The 23,284-nt window shown below is 38.5% G+C and overlaps 1 protein-coding gene across 1 annotated transcript; it reads left to right on the top strand.

Moving 5' to 3' along the window:
• Positions 1–184: 184 nt before the first annotated feature.
• On the top strand, positions 185–22,339 carry LOC140756477 (ethanolaminephosphotransferase 1). Its single transcript, XM_073091990.1, has 9 exons — positions 185–453; positions 910–978; positions 12,253–12,478; positions 14,766–14,919; positions 15,274–15,382; positions 15,739–15,896; positions 17,323–17,497; positions 19,007–19,183; positions 22,176–22,339. Exons 1-9 carry the CDS (start codon positions 397–399, stop codon positions 22,236–22,238), a joined length of 1,188 nt encoding a protein of 395 aa, XP_072948091.1. The 5' UTR covers positions 185–396; the 3' UTR covers positions 22,239–22,339.
• Positions 22,340–23,284: the final 945 nt, after the last annotated feature.

Raw genomic sequence — 23,284 nt, 5'->3', positions numbered from 1 at the left:
TTTCGTTTTAAAATAAAAAGCAAGCAACTTTGTGATCGAAATTTACTTTTTTTAAAAGTGGAAAAATATAATTATATTATACAAGCTTCCTTTTGTCACTCAATAGTGTTGTCAGGATTTGATAGACTGTAACAAAATTTTAGTTTTATACTTTTGGGGAAATTTTGTAAGTGGAGCAGGTAACACTGCGCGATTCTGTCTTCCAGTCTTCCTTTAGTTTATATCGGTAAATCGGTTGTTTTATGACATCATTGAAATACCGCGAGGATAGCGGTCCGTCTATATTTATTGTGATTTTAGTGCAACTACTAAAATGTGTAGGGGAGTGTGCGTGCGTTTTCTACATTTTTAGTGTTCTTTTTTCGATTTTCTCTGTGTAGCGAAACATCAGTGAAAATGTTTGATTATAAATATCTAAGTCGCGAACACCTCGAAGGGTTCGATAATTATAAGGTAATTTCTGTCTTAAATCATTCTTCTTATTGAATATAGATTTAATTAATAACATTGCCTTACCGAGTAACTATGACACTTACTGCAAAAAGTGGTATAACCTATAAAAATAAATCGATCTTTTACGCAACAACTTTACGCTCTATCTATCGACTTAAATAATTTCCGGTTTTCCAATTTCTCAATGCAACAAATTTACTAAACTACAAATTTACTGTTATTGAATTAAAATTTTTAATTATTGTTTGCTCTAAAAATCTTATGTCCTGTTCCTTTTCGTTTCTTATATTTTAAAATAAGCATTTCAATATTTTCTTTTTTATATTCGGTACAAAATAATATAATTTTGTCTTTAAAAAATAGAGTATTATTTATTTGCAACCAGTATTCTAATACTAATGAACATTTAATTAAAAATTCGACCAAGAGACATAACAATGTATATTTTTTTTTCAGTATATGGCCAAAGACACAAGCCCGCTGAGTGTATATGTTATGCACCCCTTTTGGAATAAGGTTGTTGAGGTAAGTTTCTTAATAAACTTTGAACTCATTTATGTACTATCACAATGGTAGAGTCCGCGCCAAACTGCTTGTCCACTGTGAATATAAAAACGAGTCCCATTACAACAGCTAATTGTAAATATTAGCGGGATGAACACAGATTGCCCGCTCTGCTATCTGCTCTCACCCACAGGTACTTAGATGCATTAGTGTGCCCTTAATGTTGTTATGGAGTATATGCTTTTAGTTGTGTTCGACGACATTGACTCTCTGAGTACACCTGCATGCAACAACTTCAGAGCGGACTAGAAGATTGGTGCGGACTGTCCTAGGATCCTTGTCAAATAAGAAAGACTATAATTTGCCATCTTGGCAGAGTATAAAATAAAATAATTCATTTACCATTAAAAATAATAATATTAGAAATCTCCTCATGGCCAAATCTCTTCAAAAGCAAAGAATACTTGCACAATTTTGGAAAAGGTTCCTGCCCCGGATTTAAACCCCAGACCTTGATAGGAATTAAAATTCTTTAGCCTGTGTCATAATAACGCTTTCTACACTTACAGTCCCACACTAGGATTCCCTGTATAGTGGGTGCCATGAACACACATTGAGATAAATACACAAACACCTAAACCCAGAAACAGAAACCTAAATTACTCACTTAGATTTCTGTCTGGCTAGGGATTGAACCCGGGACCCTTTGCGCATCAAACCGGTATGGTGACCGCTCCGCCACATGGGTCGTCATGATTGAAAATTTCATTACATGTTGTGGAGTAATAAAAATAACATAAAAAGGACAGGTGAAAAAGGTATAATAAATCAAGTGTTGATAAGAGACATTAATGAATAAATACTTGCAGGGCTGCCAATAATAACATTGACATGAAAATTATGTAATTGATATTAAATAAAGATTATTATTATAGTAATATACCCATTACTGTCCCACTGCTGGACACTTAGATTGAGGGGCATAGGCCATAGGCCATGCTGGAAAAGTGAAATGAAATGGAATTGGTAGACTTCACATATATCTGTTTTTTCTTATCTTTCTGAGGTATTCATGCATCTGTGGCTGACCTCAAGTAGGAATCTAATCATTTGGGGTTGATTACAGATGTCCATGGAAAGCAATAGCCACTTACAATCAGGTGGAATTCATGCTCATCTGCTATCCTTTTATTATAAAAAAGAAAAGGAAAAAAATGCTTTCTATAGACTAAAATTTTACCTGTGTTATATATTAGCCTAAGTTAGTTTGCCTTTTTTATAATATAAGAGTAGCAGGCGAGGACGCAATCCACCTGATGGTAAGTGGCTACTGCCGCCCATGGACATCTGTAATCAACCCCAGATAGGATTAGATATTCCTACCTGAGGACATCAGTTTTGTTATGTCTAGACCTCCACGGGCGGTAGTGACTACTTACTATCAGGTGCATTCTACATGATGCATCGCTACACCTGATCACTAAGTAGGAATGCCTCGGAAAAGTACATCACCCTTACCACACCCTTCACACCAGAACACAGCAGCGCTTAACACTGCTGTTATGAGGCAGAAATAGGAATGCCGGTGGTATGCCTCAGAATATAGTCGAATATGACCCTGAATTCTTATATCAAGAAGCCAACTCATACCCAGTACAGAGAAAACATGTGATGACTTTAACATATATATATTAAGTCGTCAAGAATAACGCATAAAAATGTATGTTATGTAGTTTTTACAGTTTTATCATACATTGTTACATACACTTTGTGGACTTTGTTACTGGTTACATTTTGTAGTTTTTTATTTTGTTTTCTAGTTATTTTATTATGTAGCACTCTTACTTTGATGTTTAATGTGTGTCCATAGATTAATCACTCCTAACAAGAAAATGTAATCAGTTTTGACAATTGACATTGTCACTGTCATCTATTTTTGTGTTTGGAAAATATAAAAAAAAATCTCGTTTTTAGATTATTTTTTTTATAATATAGGAGTAGCAGACGAACATGCAGTCCACTTGATGGTAATTGGCTACTGCCGCCCAAGGACATCTGTAATCAACCCCATATAAGATTAGATATTGCTACCTGACGTCGGGCATGGATGCGCCGCTACCCCTGAGGACTAAGCTGGAACGCCTCGGAAAAATATGTCTCCCTTACCACACCCTTCAAAACGGAACACAGCAGCGCCTAACACTGCTGTTACTGCTGCTACTGCTGTTAATATCATTTTTTTTATCAGATTTCATCAAATAATTAATCTGAGGTGGTGTCAGTGTGAATGGGGGTGAAAATTTTTGTTTTTTTTTTTTTTTTTTTTTATAATATAAGAGTAGCAGACGAGCATGCAGTCCACCTGATGGTAAGTGGCTACTGCCGCCCATGGACATCTGTAATCAACCCCAGATAGGATTAGATATTCCTACCTGAGGTCGGCCACAGATGCGCCGCTACCCCTGAGGACTAAGCTGTATGAAATGTTTTGTATGAAAATTTTGGCAATTTCCGCTCTATAGCCCCTACATTCAAAAGTGGTAGGTCCTTTCTGTCTCGGCTGCTGAAGCACTTCCGCCCCACCTTCTACCTGATAATAGCAGCGTTAAATGCTGCTGCATTCTGGTTTGATATACAGTGATACCTCGGACTTACACGCTTGGTGGGACCGAGTTATAACCGCCTTAGTCGAATTCGCGTAAGTCTGGGTATGCATGTACATACCATCGTATGGTATGATTTCGAATGTGTTGACTTCGCGCAACAAATACAAATGTTTACATGAATAATTATAGGGTTAGTAAACTTATTTTTTATACTCGGGAATTGCGGGACACTCAAACCATAGGAGAATCGACGAGATTTGAAAATCGCGTAACTCTGAATTCGCGTAAGTCGGGGTATTACTGTATGACGTAAGACATAGTTATCCGAGGCATTCCAATTTAGTCCTCAGGGGTAGGTCATCTGTGCCCAATTAGGACTCTTGTCTGGCGTTGATTACAGATGCCCATGAACAGCAGTAGCCACTTACCATTAGTAGGACTGCTTTACTACATCAATATATATTCAATCTATTCGGTTTCAACCCTATCTTATCCCCTGTCATCTGAAGTGAATGGCCTTGTTCTGATATCATTGTTTGTTCGCCTGTATTGACATATTATTACCCTATTGTTCACAAGGTACCAGATATATGATTTTAGACTAAAGTTATCGCGGAATTGAGACATTTTATTATGTAACGGGTACTCACGATATGCGTTTTTTAATTTCTTTATTGTCGATATTTCGACCCAGTTGCATGGATCGTGGTCACGGCGAAACTGCGGTGGCGGGGAGACACCGTTGACAAGTACTAGTGGTAGATTACGCTTAACACTGCTGTTATTGGTTAGAAATAGGTGTGGCGGTGGTGCCGGCGGAGTCGAACCACAAAGGGTTCTACCACCTTCTAAACTTGCTTCATAAATTTAAGACAGCCGGCGTCCTTACACCGAAACCTAGTTGCGTTTGTTCTCTCTATTATTAAATATGGCGGTGGTACCTTTCTGGTCTCACTAAAGAAGATCTATCGCCTTTCAAAATTAACGAAATCACCAAAAAATACTTGGGAGTTATATGTGTAAAAATTGGTTATCGCTTAGTAACGGTAGAGGAAAATAATATAAGGAAAATATGTAACTCACACTTCTATGTAACTATCTCAAAAGTGATTGGAATCTACCAATCCGAACTAAACACATGTATGAATACGGTTACCATTCGTACCATGTACAGTTATGCGTATTCTACGTTCTACGTTCTATATTTTTAACACGCTTTTATTAGCTTGGGTTGTATGTATGTATGTATGTATGTAACTATGTAAAGGAATCTTTAAACCCGATTTCTATTTACTTTGAACGTTCAGTTTAATTCAAAATTTTGAAGAATTATTAAAAACCGATGACAATACACGATTTTAATAATTTTGTATCATTGTCCTTATCAACATTCTCAGGATTAACGATTTTCGAGGCGAGATTGTTCGAGCGCCTTAGAAAAAGTTAATCGCAAAGTTATAAAGTTAAAAATCAACTAAAAAATAGAAAATTATTTTCAATCTAGGAATTAATTAAGAAACATTAAATAGTATAATTGTGGAAAAAGTGTGGGGCGCTTTTCGAACTTCTACTTTTTAGTTGATTTTATAATAAAAGCGTGTTTTTTTAGTTTTTTGAACTATATTTATGGTTAAGTATGAAAAACACTACATTCTCATCGATAATTCAGATATCGTTCGGCTCTTCCCCAAAATCGTTTGCTCATGATCAGCGGCCTTCAATATTTAGAAATAGGTCATCGAAAAAGGTCAGGAAAATTTTATTGTCGGCTTGATGGAGTTCCGGGACCAGAATAGGGCTACGGTATCCTCTGCCTGTCGTAAGAGGCGACTAAAAGGGGGCTTCCGGGGTTGCGGACGGCAAGAGTGGGAGCTCAAACCGCCCGGCCAGTGACCCCGGGAAGGACGGCGGTATGTGTGGTCGCATACCGTCGTGCACACCAGACGGTGTGGTGAGCATCAAGCTCACCTGGGCGGAGCCCGACGGGGCACAGCGCTAAGAGGGCTCCGGTTGCGTTCCGTTGGAGATCCCGGAGTCCTCTACGCAGCGCCGAGGACGGCCACCGGGGGGGTTTTAGTGCGGTAAGAGTCCCACATAACCCCGTGTCGCTCCCACGGCACCGGGTACCTTTTGAAGGTTTCCCCCTCGTAAAAAAAAAAAAAAAAAAAAAAAAAAAAAAAAAAAAAAAAAAAAAAACAAGGACAACAGGACTCAGCAAAAGAATCAAGATCTTCAGAGATTTTTATTTTTTACAATATAGGAGTAGCAGACTAGCATGCAGTCCCCCTGATGGTAAGTGGCTACTGCCGCCCATGGCCATCTGTAATAAACCCCAGATAGGATTAGATATTTCTACCTGAGGTCGGCCACAGATGCGCTGCTACCCCTGAGGACCAGCTGGAACGCCTCGAAAAAGTATGTCTCCCTTACCACACTGCTGTTATTAGGCAGAATTAGGTGTGGCGGTGGTGCCGCCGGAGTCGAACCACAAAGGGTTCTGCCACCTTCAAATCTATATCGTACTATATTTTTTCCTAAAGTACGCACTACTATTTTGCAATGGATTTGTTAGAAAGATTATTTTTCTTCAAAACGTAAAGATGACAATTCTATCTATGATGTTCCATAAAATTAATTATTTTGTTTATTCCTTATTATTTTTGTCAGACCATAATGATTACAGTACACAATGAACTAACCAAAAGGATACTGCAATTATCTCCTATATGAGTAATAATTTATAACAACTATTGTTAATTATTTCAGAAACATAACACTGTTTTTCCATTTAATTAAAACACTTGCTTTTAACCCCGAATTCGCTCACGGACAGAAGTCGATGACAATAGTTGTTTTTATCTTCCCTTGGGAACAATGCTTTTTTCGGGATATAAGATCCCCTATATCCTTTTCTAGATCCCTGACAACGTGGGCAAAATTTCTTGACGATCTGTTTGGTAAATTGGTTGTGAAAACAAACAAACAAACAAACGTACTTTCGCTCTTATAATATTAGTCAGGAATATTCCTGAAAATAATATTCGTTAGCAATATTAGTGAGAACGATATTAGTTAGGGATATTAGTGGGAATAATATTAGTTAGGATTGCTTGTCATGTAATGTAAAGCAGAAGTGTTACTGGGGAAAATACGACTGCGATAAAACACAGCTGTGTTGTTCACAGGCTGATTAAGCCGCAAACAGTTCAAAGCCTTTGTAGCGAGCTAATTACTATTGTGGTTGTATTCAAACTGAACTGGGAACATATTTTTAAAAATACAAAATGTGTATGTATTTTTTGGTGTAAAAATACTGACTTATAGGTACAACGGTACAGTAGAGAACAGTAGAGTTTCGCGAATCAGGATGTTAATGTTCCAAATTGACATTTGCAATTGAGGAGGATTCCTCTTTCAAGTTCTTTTTTACCGACTTCCCAAAAGAAAGATGTCTACCGGCGTTTACTCGTATCTATTTGTCATGTATAATATGTGCCGCGATCGATCGACATTATTTTTATTCATATACAGTTACTAATAATAGTACTAGTAATAGTTACTAATAATATATATAATATAAAAGAACAAAAAAATCCAAGGCGTTCCAGCTTAGCCCTCAATGGTAGCGGCACATCTATGGCCGACCTCAGGTAGGAATATCTAGCCTTATATGGGGTTGATTACAGATGTCCATGGGCGGCAGTAGCTACTTACTACCAAGTGGGCTGCTTGCTCGTCTGCTACTCCTATATTATAAAAAAACTAGTCCTAGCAAACGTTGTGTTGCCATATAAATAAAAAAATGTTAATGGTAAACAACTCTTATCACTTAGGGGTGAAAAATAGATAGCCGATTCTCAGACCTACTGAATATAAATATAAAATTTGGTGAAAATCTGTATGCCGTTTCGGAGGAGTACGCTAACTAACATTGTGACACGAGAATTTTATATACAGGGTGAATTTTTAAAACGGGCCTTCAGGGCCAAATCCGAAACTATAAGGATTAGCGAAAAATGCTGAAAGGAGTTACGAGGCCGATTTTGATAAAAACTAAAACTGCATCATTACTTTTTTAAAATAACTTTTTCCCTAGCCGGGAATCGAACGAGTTCATTTTGAAAAAAAATACATTCTCTATATTATTCCACTATCTGATAGTGTTGCTTATAAGGGATAATATAATAAAATCTGGGAAGTAATGATAAATGACTAACTAAAGGAAAAGCCTCAATTTTAAGAAAATACATACTTTTTGATATTAATTTGGCAGTTAAGTTCCCGCCATTCATCAATTCGCGTATTAACAATTTTTTGGCTCAATGTTTCAAATCATTCGAAATGGACGTTTTGTTCTTCAAGAATTTATATTTTTATGTCCGACTTAGTTAAGGTTACTTTTAGGACCATTATAATAGATTTAACTTGCTATGGGCGGAGTTTCGTTTAATACAGATGTAATATTGACAATTTCCGAGAATGTCTTTTTCGAGTCAAATCCGAGTGATAACTAAACAAAGAGATATAGAAAATTATATTTACTGTTGAAACGTAGTTATAAACAACAAACAATAAGAATTTACTATTTAATCAGTTATCTATTTTTATTAAAAAATAAAACCTAAAAACGGCGGTAATTTACTTGCCAAACTATTACTTTCTCATACTAAGCCGTATGTCACGGTTATAACATCGAATAATTAGTTGATTAACCAACAAATTCTTCAATGTTATGACTTACGTATGTTTCTGAAGAATTACACATAAATCATTTGTTATGTATAATCCTTAAGGATTAGTATGGCAATGTATGGAAAAATATGTATTTTCTTCAAAATTTTCCTTTTACTTTAATTTGTCACATTACATTACTTCCCAGAATTTGATCCTTATAAGCGACACTATCAGATGGTGGAATAATATAGAGGGTGTAATTTTTTTTAAAATGAACTCGTTCGATTCCCGGCTAGGGAAAAAGATATTTTAAAAAACTAATGATGCGGTTTTAGTTTTTATCAAAATCGGCCTCGTAACTCCTTTCAGCATTTTTCGCTAATCCTTATAGTTTCGGATTTGGCCCTGAAGGCCCGTTTTAAAAATTCACCCTGTATATGATAAAACTGCTTTAAAAAATCTGCCCTAAATAATGCAGCTAGTTTGATTAAAGTCGATCGAGAAGCACATGAATATCTTGACCTAGACTTACACGCGCCACCATTGAATAAACAGGTCATTTAATATTGGTGTCTCTGCAGTATTCTTTCATGGTCATCGGTGTGAACGAAAAGGCTGCCAAAAACATTACATTGCCATACATTTTGATCAGGGCTTCAGTTACCACCGCTTGACCTATTTATAGCGTGAAGCAGTTCTGCATTTTGGAATAACGCTGGTTGTCCACCGCCACCGTCACCTAGCTGATACCGATAATTAATGGCGGCGCCGAAGTAGCGTACATAGATTTACTATAGCCGTTTGTCCACCGCACGACCGTCACCCGAGCACCGTCATCCCGGCCGCCGATATTTGGAGTATCGAACTATCGCCGTCACGACATAATAAAATCGGCCCAATAATCTCGTTCTCGGTATCGGCTCGGTGACGGTGCGGTGGACAAACGAATTAAGAGTGCATAAAGCAATGATAGCTTTGTGGTTAAGAAACTCGACGTCTTGACCGAGGAGTGGGAGGTTCAAATCCCAGGCACCTCTGATTTTTGAAAGTTATGTGCGTATTACAAATTATTTATCACTTGCTTAAACGGTAGATAAAGGAAAATATTGTGAGGAAAGCTCCATACCTGAGATATCTTAAAAACATGTTTTCAAAGGTATGTGAAGATGGATTATGGCTTAATCCTTCTCTTCTGGATGCCGGCTGACTTACCTTATATTATACTAGCTGTGCCCCACGGTTTCACCCGCATTAAAAAGAAAAAGGTGCACAGCTAGTTCTAAAACATAAGAATAAGTTACTCCTTATTACATCAGCTACCTGCCAATAAAATTCCCGTCAAAATCGGTCCAGCCATTTCAGAGATTAGCCAGAACAAACAGACAGTCAGACAGACCGATACAAATTGCAAATCATGTTATTTTGGTGTATGTACCGTATGTATATTCATATGCATGTAGTAAAAAGCGGTCATTTCAATATTAAAACCAGATACTCAAATTTTATTTATATGTATAGATTACTTACATTAGGTGAGCATCTTACTCATTAAGATGGTAAAGCATTTGTGATCGGTTTCAGGCAGAACGTCTGTTCTATATAGATCTTTGGACGCTATATAGTTCGAATACAGCGGCACCACCGCCATACCTATATCTGCCTAGAAACAGCAGCTGTTAAACGCAGTTGTGTTATGGTTTGAAGGTAGACATACTTATGTGAGGCGTTCCAACTAGTCCTCAGGGGTAGAGGCACGTCTGTGGCCGACCTTGGATGGAAAACTAGTCTTATCTGGGGTTGATATAGGTTGACTGCGACCCACGGACGTAGCTATAGTTTTGACAAGGGGGGGGGGGATCCTCGATGAAAAAAAAAACAGAGCTGTAATGCCAATTAAAACTATCACTTATTTAATTAAACGTTGCGTTTACAACACGCAAATATAGTCGCGAGTAATCTATATTATATAACTTAGGTTATATGTAGGACTAGGTGCCTTCAAATAAAAAGTTTGTGTTATGTATGTATTGCAATATTTATTCAAAAATGGCGTTGAAACAGTAACAAAAGTTAAGTTAAAGTTGAAACTGCAAAGTAATTAATTTTGTCTACGTTTCATTACTAACTGATTAATAATTTCTTCGGAATCAAGTTGCACCGCCAGATCTTGGTGTACGCTCACAAGCCAGACCAGTAAGTCTTTCAACGCCCATTTTATTTCTTAGGTAAGTTCTATTCCTGCATAGGTATTATGGGCACGCTCCTCAGCAACTATCGTTTTCTACAATCGGCGCGGTCCATGTATTTTTTTCTGTTGGACAAGTAAGATGGATATGAATGGGGGGGTCTGGACCCCCCTTATATACGTCCGTGGATAGATTACTTACCACGAGTTGCCATCAATCTTGCAAAAACAATATGCGAGTATAACCATAAAGATATCGAAATCACGGTCTTGCCGTCTGAAGGCGGGGCTTAATCGGAACATATGAGGCGATGATAACGTATCTATGTATTGAAAACATTCTTATGTTTGTCACAGATAGCGGATGCGGATGTGTTAGCGGTGCATTGACTCATTGTCTTATGTAAATCTTCTAAGCCGATCCAATTAGAGGGTTTTTGAACTTTTGTCAGAAAAAATGATAAATGGATTATCACAACACGCTATAAACTGTAAATGTCACAAGTATTGCAGACGTTTTTTATCATATAGGAGTAGCAGACAAGCGAGCAGTCCACTCCATCTGTAATCAACTCCAGATAGGATTAATTATTCCTGCCTGAGATAGGCCACAGATACCTCGCTACGCCTGAGGAACGCAGGAAAGCCTTAGAAAAGCATGTCTCCCTTCCCTTCAAACCAGAACTAGCAGCTTAACCCTGCTGTTATGAGGTACAAATAGGTGTGGCGGTGGTGCCGCCGGAGTCTATAGTCATAGGTAAGGGAGACATACTTTTCCGAGGCGTTCCAGCTTAGTCCTCAAAGGTAGCGACGCATCTGTGGCCGACCTCAGGTAGGAATATCTAATCCTATCTGGGGTTGATTACAGATGTCCATGAGCGACACTAGCCACTTACCCTCAGGTGGCCTGCATGCTCATCTGCTACTCATATATTATATAAAAAAATACTCGGCTTCAGATGGAACCGGTTTTGTATAGTCTATGGGCGGGAGTATGCATATATCATCAGGTGGACGGCAAGCTAATTCGCTAGTTCGATCTTATTAAAAATACTATCTACACAAGTCTGAAGACTTACGTGATACGACCTTTAAATGTAAATGATAAAAAGTAAGCCAACTCGCATCCAAGTGTCGAGTGGTGGTTTATCATTATCACAGTGCTAATTTATACAATCGTTTAGGTAAATATGTAGACAACGGGTCCATGACCCCACCTGATAGCCTACATTTAAATTCGGAGTTATCAGCTTGTTGCATTTTTGGACAAGATCGGGCTAGCAAACGAGCGTTTCACCTGATGGTAAGGGTTGACTTTGTCCATGCATATTAGTAACTCTTTCCATTTTGATCGATCGTCTCCTGTGTAAGTTATCCTATATCCACGCCATTCCAGCACAATGCCAAAGGCAAAATTTCTATCCCTTTTTTTGACTATGACTAGGCCATCAGGATAGTCAATATGGCTGACTAGGCTCTGATTGGCTTGTCCGTGTAGTCCCGGGACTAGAATAGGGCTACGGTATCCCCTGGCTGTCGTTAGAGGCTACTAAAAGGGGGCTTCCGAGGTTGCGGGCGGCAAGATTGAGAAGTCGAGCTGTCAGCCTCTGCGGGAAGAACGGCGGTGTGTGTCGTCGCATACCGTTGTAAATATGTACATAATACATATTCTTTGGTAAGCCCTGCGCCCTAAACGACTTAACGAATTTTAACAAATAAGGTTTCGTTACATTTAGCTACATTTTGGCAGGTTGTATTTTTGAGCAATCTGGTTTTGTTGTTTTTAATATACATAAATTCATAAAAATGTATAATTTTCTTTTATTTCAGTTAATACCACGATGGGTCGCGCCGAACGTATTAACGTTTGCTGGTTTCGTCCTCACCGTGCTAGACTTCGCGTTGCTATCATACTATGACTACGACTACACGGCAGCCAGCTCCACGGTGCACAACGAGACCGCAGTGGAACCCCCGCTGAACGGACATACGGAGCGGATCCCGCAGTCGCTGTGGTTCGTGCTGGCCGTGTTTCTGTTCCTCGCGTATACGTTAGGTGAGTTATCTTAGTGTGTGTAGGAATACAATGACTACACAGTAGTCAGCTCCACGGTGCACAACGAGACCGCAATGGAACCCCCGCTGAACGGACATACGGAGCGGATCCCGCAGTCGTGTTGGTTCGTGCTGGCCGTCTTTCTTTTCCTCGCGTATACGTTAGGTGAGTTATCTTAGTGTGTAGGAATACTACGACTACACGGCAGCCAGCTTCACCGTGCACAACGAGACTGCAGTGGAACCCCCGCTGAACGGACATACGGAGCGGATCCCGCAGTCGCTGTGGTTCGTGCTGACTGTGTTTCTGTTTCTCGCGTATACATTAGGTAAGTTGTGTCAGTGTTTGTAGGAGTACAATGACTACACAATAGTCAGCTCCACGGCGCACAGCGAGACTGAAGAACAACCTCCATTGAATATTCGATTGGAACGAATCCTGTAGAGACTGTGGGCGAATAACTACATAGGCGTTTTAATATGTAAAGGGTACTCATGATACGCGGTTTAATTTCTTTATGGCCAATATGTCAATCAGTTGTATGGATCATGGTCACGGCGAAAAATGTTTCAGTAACTATTAAATTGTCTTAATTCCGTGATAATTTTAGTCCAAAAACCTATATTTACATTTTAAGCAGTCTTGTTGTTTCTTTTTGAAATAATTGTATCTATTTATTCATCATCATCATCAACCCATTACTGTCCCACTGCTGGGCACAGGTTTCCTCTCAGAATGAGAAGGATTAGAGATGGGCAGAGGGTTTAAACCCAATGGGTGGATACGGGTTTAAACCGGGTATTTTGGGTGAAATAGGGTTTAAACCCAAATAAACACCCAAACAGCGGGTGTAAACTATTGTCATTCATATTTTTATTTTCTTCGTGTAATATCATTTTTAAAATAATATTGTAAACAATTCACTAAATATGCACTCTAAAAGCACATATTTCATTTAACTACGCTGTTATAGTCATGTTATAGTCCATTCGGATGTGTTACATTTGGGTTGCAATTTTCGAAGACCCAATTTTATTTTATAGATGTCAATGATTAGTGTAAAGGGCTTAGTGTACAGTTAAATCCTAATTTGTGGAGTCCCAACTGTTGTCCTTCGACCGCCATCTTGAAAAAAGGGGCACAAAGCGTTTTTACGCTCTACCAGGCAAACTATTTGTCGCACAGAAATTTAGTAAAAACAATTATGGTTTCAAATTGATTTATCTATAATTTTAGTTCTATAACTTTTTGTCGTTAACCCAAAAATAACAAAGATAATAACAATAATAGATTAAACTTTGGGAAGACTTTTTTTAACTTTTTTCTACTTAATTTACAGAAAATGACATCGAAACATTTTGATAGAGGAGTTTTTATAGTCCGGTCAATTTAGACATAAAAATAGTAATCAAATAACATAAAGCTAAATTTCCGTAGAGACCTTGGGTTTACCATCACAAGTAAAGTTCCAAAAGTCCTCATCGATGTGTGTGTCGGCACTTATTCGGGATCAAACGTCAAAATTTTCGGGTTTCTGGATTTTTCTCGAAAACGGTAAATTTTATCGAAAAGTACCTTGGACCAAAGTTGTAGCACTTAAAATTTTCTATAAAATAATGTTTATATATTTTTTTCTTAAAGCTATAATTATTAAGATATTACGTAAGAATTACATTTTACATTATATGCCCATATTCCCACACCACCTGTGCAATAGTATACGAGAGGTATATTTATTTGTTTTAGTTGTGCGCTATTTGTTTCGTCAAACAAATAATAATTAAAAATGTAATAAAAATAGATGAACCCCTAAAAATGTAATATTTAAAAATGTAAAAACATTAGAAATACGGTAAAAACCTATTAAATAAACATTTAAACTATTTTAAAAGCTTTGTGTAGATTTTATTAACTCATTTTATAAACACCCAAATAAATACCCAGTGGGAGGAAATAAACGGGTATTTATTGGGTTTAAACCCTGCACAGGGTTAAAACCGGGTTCTTTGCCCATCTCTAAGAAGGATTAAGCCATAGTCCACCGCGCTGGGCACTTACCTTACTGGTGGTAGACTTCACATACCTTTGAAAACTTTTTTTTAACATTTCTCAGGTATGCAGGTTTCCTCACGATGTTTTCCTTCACCGCAAGTGATAATTAATTTCTAATACGCACAAGCTATTGCATAGCTTTTATCGCGGGCTTTGAGCGCGGCGACCGAATCGAGAAATTCCGTAATGAAAATAAGTAACACCTTTTTTATTTATTAAACTTTTTAATTTCCAGATGGCATAGATGGTAAGCAAGCGCGGCGAACGCAGACCTCCGGACCATTGGGCGAGCTCTTCGATCACGGCCTGGACTCCTACTCAGTTTTCTTCATACCAGCTTGCCTTTACTCCATATTCGGTAGATTGGATTACTCCATTTCGCCAATACGGTAAGATAATAATTTCGCTCTCTATTTAAGTCATGAAACTTTATACTGTACAGACTATACTCGAAAGTGACAAGTAGCTACTGCCACAGATGCGCCGCTACTCCCGAAGACTAAGCTGGAATGCTTCGGAATAGTTCGTCTCTCTTACCACTTCCTTTCAAACCAGAACACAGCAGCGCTTAACACTGGTTTTATTATTATTATAGGGTATATTGCCTCATATAATTGTCATTTACCACATCGCATACTCACACTCTCAGCTCAGTAGTCAGATTTGCTCAGCCGTGGTGGTAAAATACAAATTTCATATAAATTCCTACAAATATTAATTATGCTTATTATCACTTGTTCCAGAATGTATTATGTAATGTGGAACCTTTTGTTCAACTTCTACTTGAGTCATTGGGAGAAATACAATACGGGCGTATTGTTCTTGCCTTGGGGTTACGATTTTAGTATGTGGGTAAGTCCGGATAATCAATTATTATTCTTTTTAACTCTTTTTAAACTCTGCCTCTTAATCGAGGGGACCGACATTTAAATCTCAGGCACGCACCTCTGATTATCAAAGTTATGTGTTACAAATTAATTATCAATTGCTTAAACGGTGAAGGATAACATCGTGAGGAAACCTGCATACCTGAGAGATAAAAAAAAATATCTCAAAGGTATGTGAAGTCTACTAATGCACACTTGGCCAGCGCGGTGGACTATGGCCTAATCCTTCTCATTCTGAGAAGAGACCCGTCCCCAGCAGTGGGACAGTAACGAGTTGATGATGATGATGATGATGATGAAGTTCTTTTCGCTCTATTCCAGGCTTCCACTTTCTTCTTCATCTGGACAGGGTTGAATGGTACAGGGTTCTATAAGAGACAACTGTTCGGGGGGTATACCCTTGCTAATGGGTTCGAGTGGCTTATTTACGGCACTGGTGTCTTCACCAACTTGCCCGTCGCGTTGTACAATACCTATTTGTGAGTATACTTTTTTTATTTTTTTCGTGTTTTTATGAGAGATTATTTTAATACACATTTCAAATAGGAGCGAATAATTGCTGAGACAAGATACATAATGTTGTTATATGCGTCCATATTTTTTATTCGTTTTTGGAGGGTAATGCTTATCGAGCGTATGTACATGTTTGTTTCAGACATTTTATGTAGTAAATATTTCGAACGTGAGCGAGTATTTGCAAAAAAAGCACATAATGCTATTATATGCGTCTGTAACACCGTCTATGGAGCGTAATGTTTATCGAGTGTATGTGTGTATGTATGTTTCACATATGAAGTGTCGTTGGAATCTTCTAACTTGTGGGAGTGATATAGGCATTTTTAAGCCTATTGTAATAATTCTTTAGGTTCCTCTTTCTTTCCTCCGTTTTCCTCCACGGACATCTGTATTCAACCCAAGATAATATTACATGCCTACCTGAGGTCGGCCACAGATGCGGTGTTCTAGCTTAGTGCTCTGAGCACTAAGCAGGAACGCCTCGGAAAAGTATCTCACTTATCACCCTTCAAACCAGAACACAGCAGCGCTTACCGCTGCTGTTATGAGCCAGAAATGGGTGTGGCTGTGGTGCCGCTGGAGTCGAAACACAAAGTTCTACCACCATGAAAATTGTATTTTTTTAAAATCATATAATTATTTGCTTAATTATTATTTTCTTATTTTATTTATAAGTCACTATAGGTATTGTTTCAGTGTTTGTTTTTTTTTCGCTTTTCTTTTTAAAGTTATATTTTACTTACGTATTTTTTTTTTACTTAATTGTTTTACATTTGTTGTTTTATTTTAACTTCAATTATTAAGATAATAGTAATAGTGCAAATAATCGGAAGTTTTTTCTTATACTATGTAGTAAACACGAAACAAGAGGGTATAACCGTGCGGAGTTGAGGAATGCTATCCGACCGTCATACAGTTATCACTAGTACGGAGGGTAGTGTTAATTGATTATGTCATTGTACACTTCATATCTTATTATTAATAATTTAAAACACGTAAATATTGTTGACATTGCTGTATCAACTATTATCAAACTGTTCATAAGTATAGGCAGTATTTTTTAGTTAAGAATAAGCCTAAATTCAGTTAAAAAGCAAGTAGATATACTTAATATTTGAATTAAAATCAAGATAAATTCAATATAAATTGGCTAAGACGTTCTTATAGATTGTTTTGATGTTACCTATTGTAATAATCTTACCTATTTAATTCTAATTACCTTAGTTTTGTACCTGCTGGTTCACTGTTCTTATAATTACTAGAATTATTATAAAATATATTTAAATATAAAATAAATATCAAGCAATGTTACATCTTAAGTTACAGTCTAAATGTATAATATGTAAGTGATATTATTTAATAAATAAATTAATACATTGGAATTTGCAGATCGTACAAGGAGCGAACGGGTAAAATGCGACCACCGCTAGAGGCGATGCGGCCGCTATGGTCGCTGTTGACCGTGTTCGCGACCAGCTCTCTATGGGCGCACCGCTCGTCGCTCGCGGACCACGACCCGAGAGTGTTGTTCCTGCTTGTTGGCACGCTGTTCAGTAACGTGGCGGTGAGTGGGCCTTACTGACCAGTACACGCTTTATGCACGCTTTCTATACTCATAGCCCCACACTAGGATTCCCTGTATCGTGGGTGCCATGGACACACACAAAGACGAATACACAAACATCCAGACCCAGAAATCTAAATTCATCATTTAGAAATCTGTCTGGCCGGGGATCGAACCCGGGACCCTCTGCGCGTCAGACCGGCATGGTGACCGCTCCGCCACGCGGGTCGTCTTCGCTCCTCTGTAAATCTCTCCCTCCAAACTCCCGCTCATTCTTCGTCCTTTTACAAAAACTCTTTCTCTACAGCTGCTGTTGGTTTATGGAACAAATTACCCATGGCCATACGTCGTGCTGAATCACTTGATTCATTTAAAAACCAGCTGTTTAAATATTAATCAAAATTATGATTTCCACCTTGTTTTCGTCGTTTTCATATGTACTTTGTCACAGTTTTGTATGTGTGCTTTTATCATTTTCTGTTGCTGGTATTTAATGTTTCACATATTATTGTTTTAACACTAAATATACTACATGTATCCTGTCCTTCATAACCTATTCCTTCTCTAACTTCGCGCACACTAACCTTCTTCCTCCGCTTGTATCTCTTTTCTTTTTCATGCATAGGTTGTCTGGAAGAGATCGCTACTTAGCGATAAGGCAGTCTTATCGCTAAGTAGCGATATTGCATATTGTTTGACCTGTGTATGTATTTTGCTATTATTTAAATTCAACTGTAAGTGTGCAATCAAGAGTATTCTATCTATCTACTGACCAGTATTTTATAGCCATTGAGTACCAAATGAGCAAGCAAATCGGATGGTAAGCGGCAACCGTAGCCCATGAACAACTCTCAGAGTGAGAAGGATTCGAATTGGTAGACATATCTTTGAAAATATATTTTAAGATTTCTCGGACATGCCTCTAGAAATACCCCCGGATAAAGAGACCGAGTTTCTTAACCACTATCAATGCTTTTTCAACTCTGGCTACTGTGTAGTCGACTCTAAATAATATTGAAGTCTTATTGCTACCCTGAGGACTAAATTGAAGCAAAAAGCCTCATTTAAAGCCAAATTTAAAGCCTATTACAAATTATAAACTGAAAATTAGGCTCTTCTTCATTGTGTAATGGGTTCCGCTACTGCTACTAAACTTAATGCAGACATTAACAATTAACTTAAAACACAACTTATGTTGTAAGCTCATAAAAGCTATTGTTAAACGGAAGTAATTTGTTAAACTTTGCTTATATTTTATTATTTTTTTGTTTTCAATACTTAACATTGTTTACGGTCTTTTTAACACTTACTTACTTACTTACTACGGTGGCTCGTCGACCCGAAGTGAGTCTTGGCCTCCGATACGAAAAGTCGCCATTTCTCCAGATCCTGTGCAATTTCTTGCCAGTTGTGTTGTCCTAGTTCCCGGTACGGTACGGTAGTTGCTGCGGTCTTTTTAATGGGATTTTATATTTTTTTAACGATTTATTATCTTTCAATTAATTCCAGTGCCGCTTAATAGTGAGCCAGATGAGCAACCAGCGTTGCGAGGTTATCAACTGGTTGCTATGGCCGCTGTCGGCCGCGATGGGCCTCGCACTGGCCTTCCCGCGATACGAGGTGGCCTCGCTCTACGCCGTCACCGCTGTGTGCGTAGCGGCGCATCTACACTACGGAGCTTGTGTGGTGAGTCACCTCCTCTAGGGTTATGATCGCCTGGTACTTGATGCCCGAATCGCATGCTCTGTTCGCTGAAAGAAGGGCTGATTTGAGTTGCACAAGGTATGGATGGAGTAATCTCTTGCAGGATTATAATGGCCTGGTACATCGATCAGTCCAACGTACCTGTATTTTTCACCTGGCAAGGTACGGCATAACCTCTTATGGATTTATGATCGCCTGGTACGTTGTTAGTACGAAATGCCAACCTTATTCTCCATAATGGCTGTGCATGGGTATGAATATAAAAAAAATACAGTGCTCACTGCGGAGTAACCTATAGGACAGTCGCGTGGTAAAATAATATGAGTACTAGTTGCCTGCAATCATAAATAGAACCCATAGTTAATCGCGGTACAATACTCGCGGTACGAGGTAGCCTCACTCTACGCTGTCACCGCTGTGTGTGTGGCGATGCATCTGCACTATGCAGCTTGTGTGGTGAGTCAACTCCTCTAGGATTATAAGCGCCTGGTACTTGATGCCCGAATTGCAAACTCTGATCGCTGAAAGAATGGCTGCGCAAAGAATGGAGATTCTCTTGCAGGCTTATGATCGCCTGGTACATCGATTAGTGCTACGTACCTGTATTTTTCACCTGACAAGGTACAGGATAACCTCTAATGGATGTATGATCGCCTGGTAAGTTGTTAGTACGAGATGCCAACTTTATTCTCCATAATGGCTGTGTTTTGGGCATGAATAGCAATAAAATTACATTGCATTGTGCACGATAACTTCCTTATTATATAGTCGCGTGGTAAAATTTTATTAGTGCTAGGTGCCTGCACTCATAAATAGTTAGTCGGACGACGCTTAAAATGTCAACTTTTAGCTATGGCCCCTGTTGGCCGCGATGGGCCACGCGTTGGCCTTCCCGCGGTACGAGGTGGCCTCGCTCTACGCCGTCACCGCTGTGTGCGTAGCGGCGCATCTACACTACGGGGCTTGTGTGGTGAGTCACCTCCTCTAGGGTTATGATCGCCTGGTACTTGGTGCTCGCATTTAATACTCTGGTCGCTGAACGAATGGCTGATTTGGGTTGCCCAAGGTATGGAGTGATCTTTTGCAGGCTTATGATCGCCTGGTACATGGATTAGTCCAACGTACCTGTATTTTTCACCTGACAAGATACGGGATAACCTCTCATGGATTTATGATCGCCTGGTACGTTGTTAGTACGAGATGCCAACTTTATTCTCCATAATGGCGGTGCATGGGTTTGAATAATAAAAATTACAGTGCACAATGCGGAGTAACCTTATAGGACAGTCGCGTGGTAAAATAATATTAGTACTAGTTGCCTGCAATCATAAATAGATAACCCATAGTTACTCGGCACGAGGTACAATTCTCGCGGTATGAGGTGGCCTCGCTCTACGCCGTCACCGCTGTGTGCGTAGCGGCGCATCTACACTATGGAGCTTATGTGGTGAGTCACCTCCTCTACGGTTATGATCGCCTGGTACCTGGTGCCCGCATTCAATACTCTGATCGCTGAAAGGATGGCTCATTTGGGTTGCACAAGGTATGGAGTGATCTTTTGCAGGGTTATGATCACCTGGTACATCGATTAGTCCAACATACTTGTATTTTTCACCTGGCAAGGTATGGGATAACCTCTTATGGATTTATGATCGCCTGGTACATTGATAAGCACTAGGGAACCTACATAGCACAACACGACGGCTTCACATGGATAATTTATAGCACAAAATAATTGGGACAAAATAATTTGGGACGAGCCGCTTTGCAGAATAACACACACCTCATTGGTAAACTCAAGTGTCAGTTCTGCTGAGCGTGCTCGTCTCCTGGCCGTTTCTGTTAAGGAATCAGGATTTTGGCTTCATGCAACACCGTCCAACAACTTAGGGTCAGTGTTAGATAATACATCATTTACCATTGCTATCGGCTTGCGACTAGGTTTACCTTTAATTCATCCACATTGTTGCCCTTGTGGCGTTCAGGTAGACCATTTGGGACACCACGGCCTATCTTGTCGTCGTAGCGCCGGTCGCCAATCGCGCCATGCTGCCCTCAATGATGTCATCCGCAGGGCTCTTGCTACCGTCAACGTACCGGCACAATTAGAGCCGAACGGTGTTGTACGAGACGATGGTAGGAGGCCTGACGGCTTGACTTTAATTCCTTGGAAGAATGGGAGGTGTCTTGTGTGGGATGCAACGTGTGTCGACACAATGGCACCATCCCATCTTCAACTATCTTCTAGGGCAGCTGGTGTTGTGGCTACCGATGCGGAAATACGCAAACTGCAGAAATATGCTAGTCTCAGTCGAGACTATATATTTCTGCCGTTTGGTGTAGAGACGATGGGGCCGTGGGGTTCTGACGCTCGATCTTTTTTTAAACACCTTTCAAGGCGTTTGATCGAGTGCACCCACGACCAAAGGGCTGGCGCTTACCTCGGGCAAAGAATTAGCTTTGCTATTCAGCGAGGTAATGTCGCCAGCGTTTTGGGGACTCTTCCAAGAGACAACAATTTGGATGAAGCTTATTATATTTAACTATTTTATTATAAGTATTTTTATAGCCTGTTTCATATATTATTTTGTACTTTTTTTATTACGTTAATATTGTAAATAATTAAATGTACTTAAATATAACAATAATATATTACAAAATAAATAGTTTGAAAACTAAAAACCACGTAAAATTCGCACAAGGAAAACCGTTAATCCTAACAATCCTGACGACAAAAATGGGACAAAACTATTAAAATCGTGTGTTATAATCGGTTCTTGATGATTGTTCAAAATTTTAAGTTAATCACCGTACAAAGTGGTTAAAAATTAAGTTCAAAGATTCTGTTACATACCTACATACAAGTCAAGCTAATAAAAGCGTGGTAAAATTACACTTATAATGCTAGTAGCAGGTTACTATATTCTATTCAATATGAAGATATAAACTTAAAATCGTTTCCATTTCTCTCCAGGTACGTCAAATGTGCGATCACTTCCGAATAAGCTGTTTCCACATAAAGCAGCGCTCCGATTGACTCTTAGATGACAATGCGTGCTAAATAACATAACACTAAACCGTAGACAACATGATTTTATTATGTATAAAATAATTAACCTTATCGTAAAAATATGAGTAATTTTTGATGTGAAACATCTATAGCCGCACGTAAAACCGATTTCTGGCGTGGCGACGCATGCCGCTATACGATGGTATATATATACAGTCTATATGCAGTAGTGTGTACGGTGTGGCCATGCGCAATAACTATTACCGAAGTCACTGATTAAACGAATTAAGTAGTCACGATTTGAAATAAATTCGTAATTTTTTGTATTTAATGAAAATAAATGTTTATTCAATAAATAGTCATCGTTATCTGGAAAAAAATCGTAATATTTTATTTTATCATTATGACATATTTAGTTCCTATCACAATATGTTCTTTTCTGTATATTACTTTTACAAAATAATGTCGATGTTTCACATCTGCCAGGCGTCCCGTGACGGCTCACATTTTTTTTACCAGTGATTTTATCTGATATGAAATAAAGTATCTCAATAAATAACGCGCAGAGGGTCCCGATATCTAATGATAAATTTAGATCTTTGTTTCTGGGTCTGGGTGTTTGTGTATTTGTCTCTGTGTGTGTCCATAGAACCCACAATATAGGGAATCCTAGTGTGGGGCTGTGAGTGTAGAAAGCGTTTTTTTTTTTAGATAATATTATTTACAATATTAAATTCAATAGAAAATCGGCGACACAACATTATTAAAAAAGAATAATTGTCTACCAAATTTATATAGAACCACTTATGTTGAAATAAAATAAATATCACCGAAGACAATTATTAAATATCAGTCAAGGATTTCTTTTTTTTTTCAAAAATGATATATTGAACAAATTAATAGTTCTCGTCTTATTCTTATATTACTCTTGTATTATTTTGTGATAAGGTTAATTATGACCTACGGTAACAACATTGAAACATTGAAGTGCTAGCCCGTATGACATTTGAACTATTCGAACCCATCTGTATACCGAATAGCATATACCATAACAATAATGTCATTTGGTATGA

This window comes from Epargyreus clarus, unplaced genomic scaffold (assembly GCF_041222505.1).
Source record: "Epargyreus clarus isolate Ecla_fem2 unplaced genomic scaffold, WU_Ecla_fem_2.2 ptg000035l, whole genome shotgun sequence".
Taxonomy (NCBI): domain Eukaryota; kingdom Metazoa; phylum Arthropoda; class Insecta; order Lepidoptera; family Hesperiidae; genus Epargyreus; species Epargyreus clarus.
Note: the sequence above shows the minus strand (reverse complement) of the source record. Positions and strands in the feature narration are given on the sequence as shown.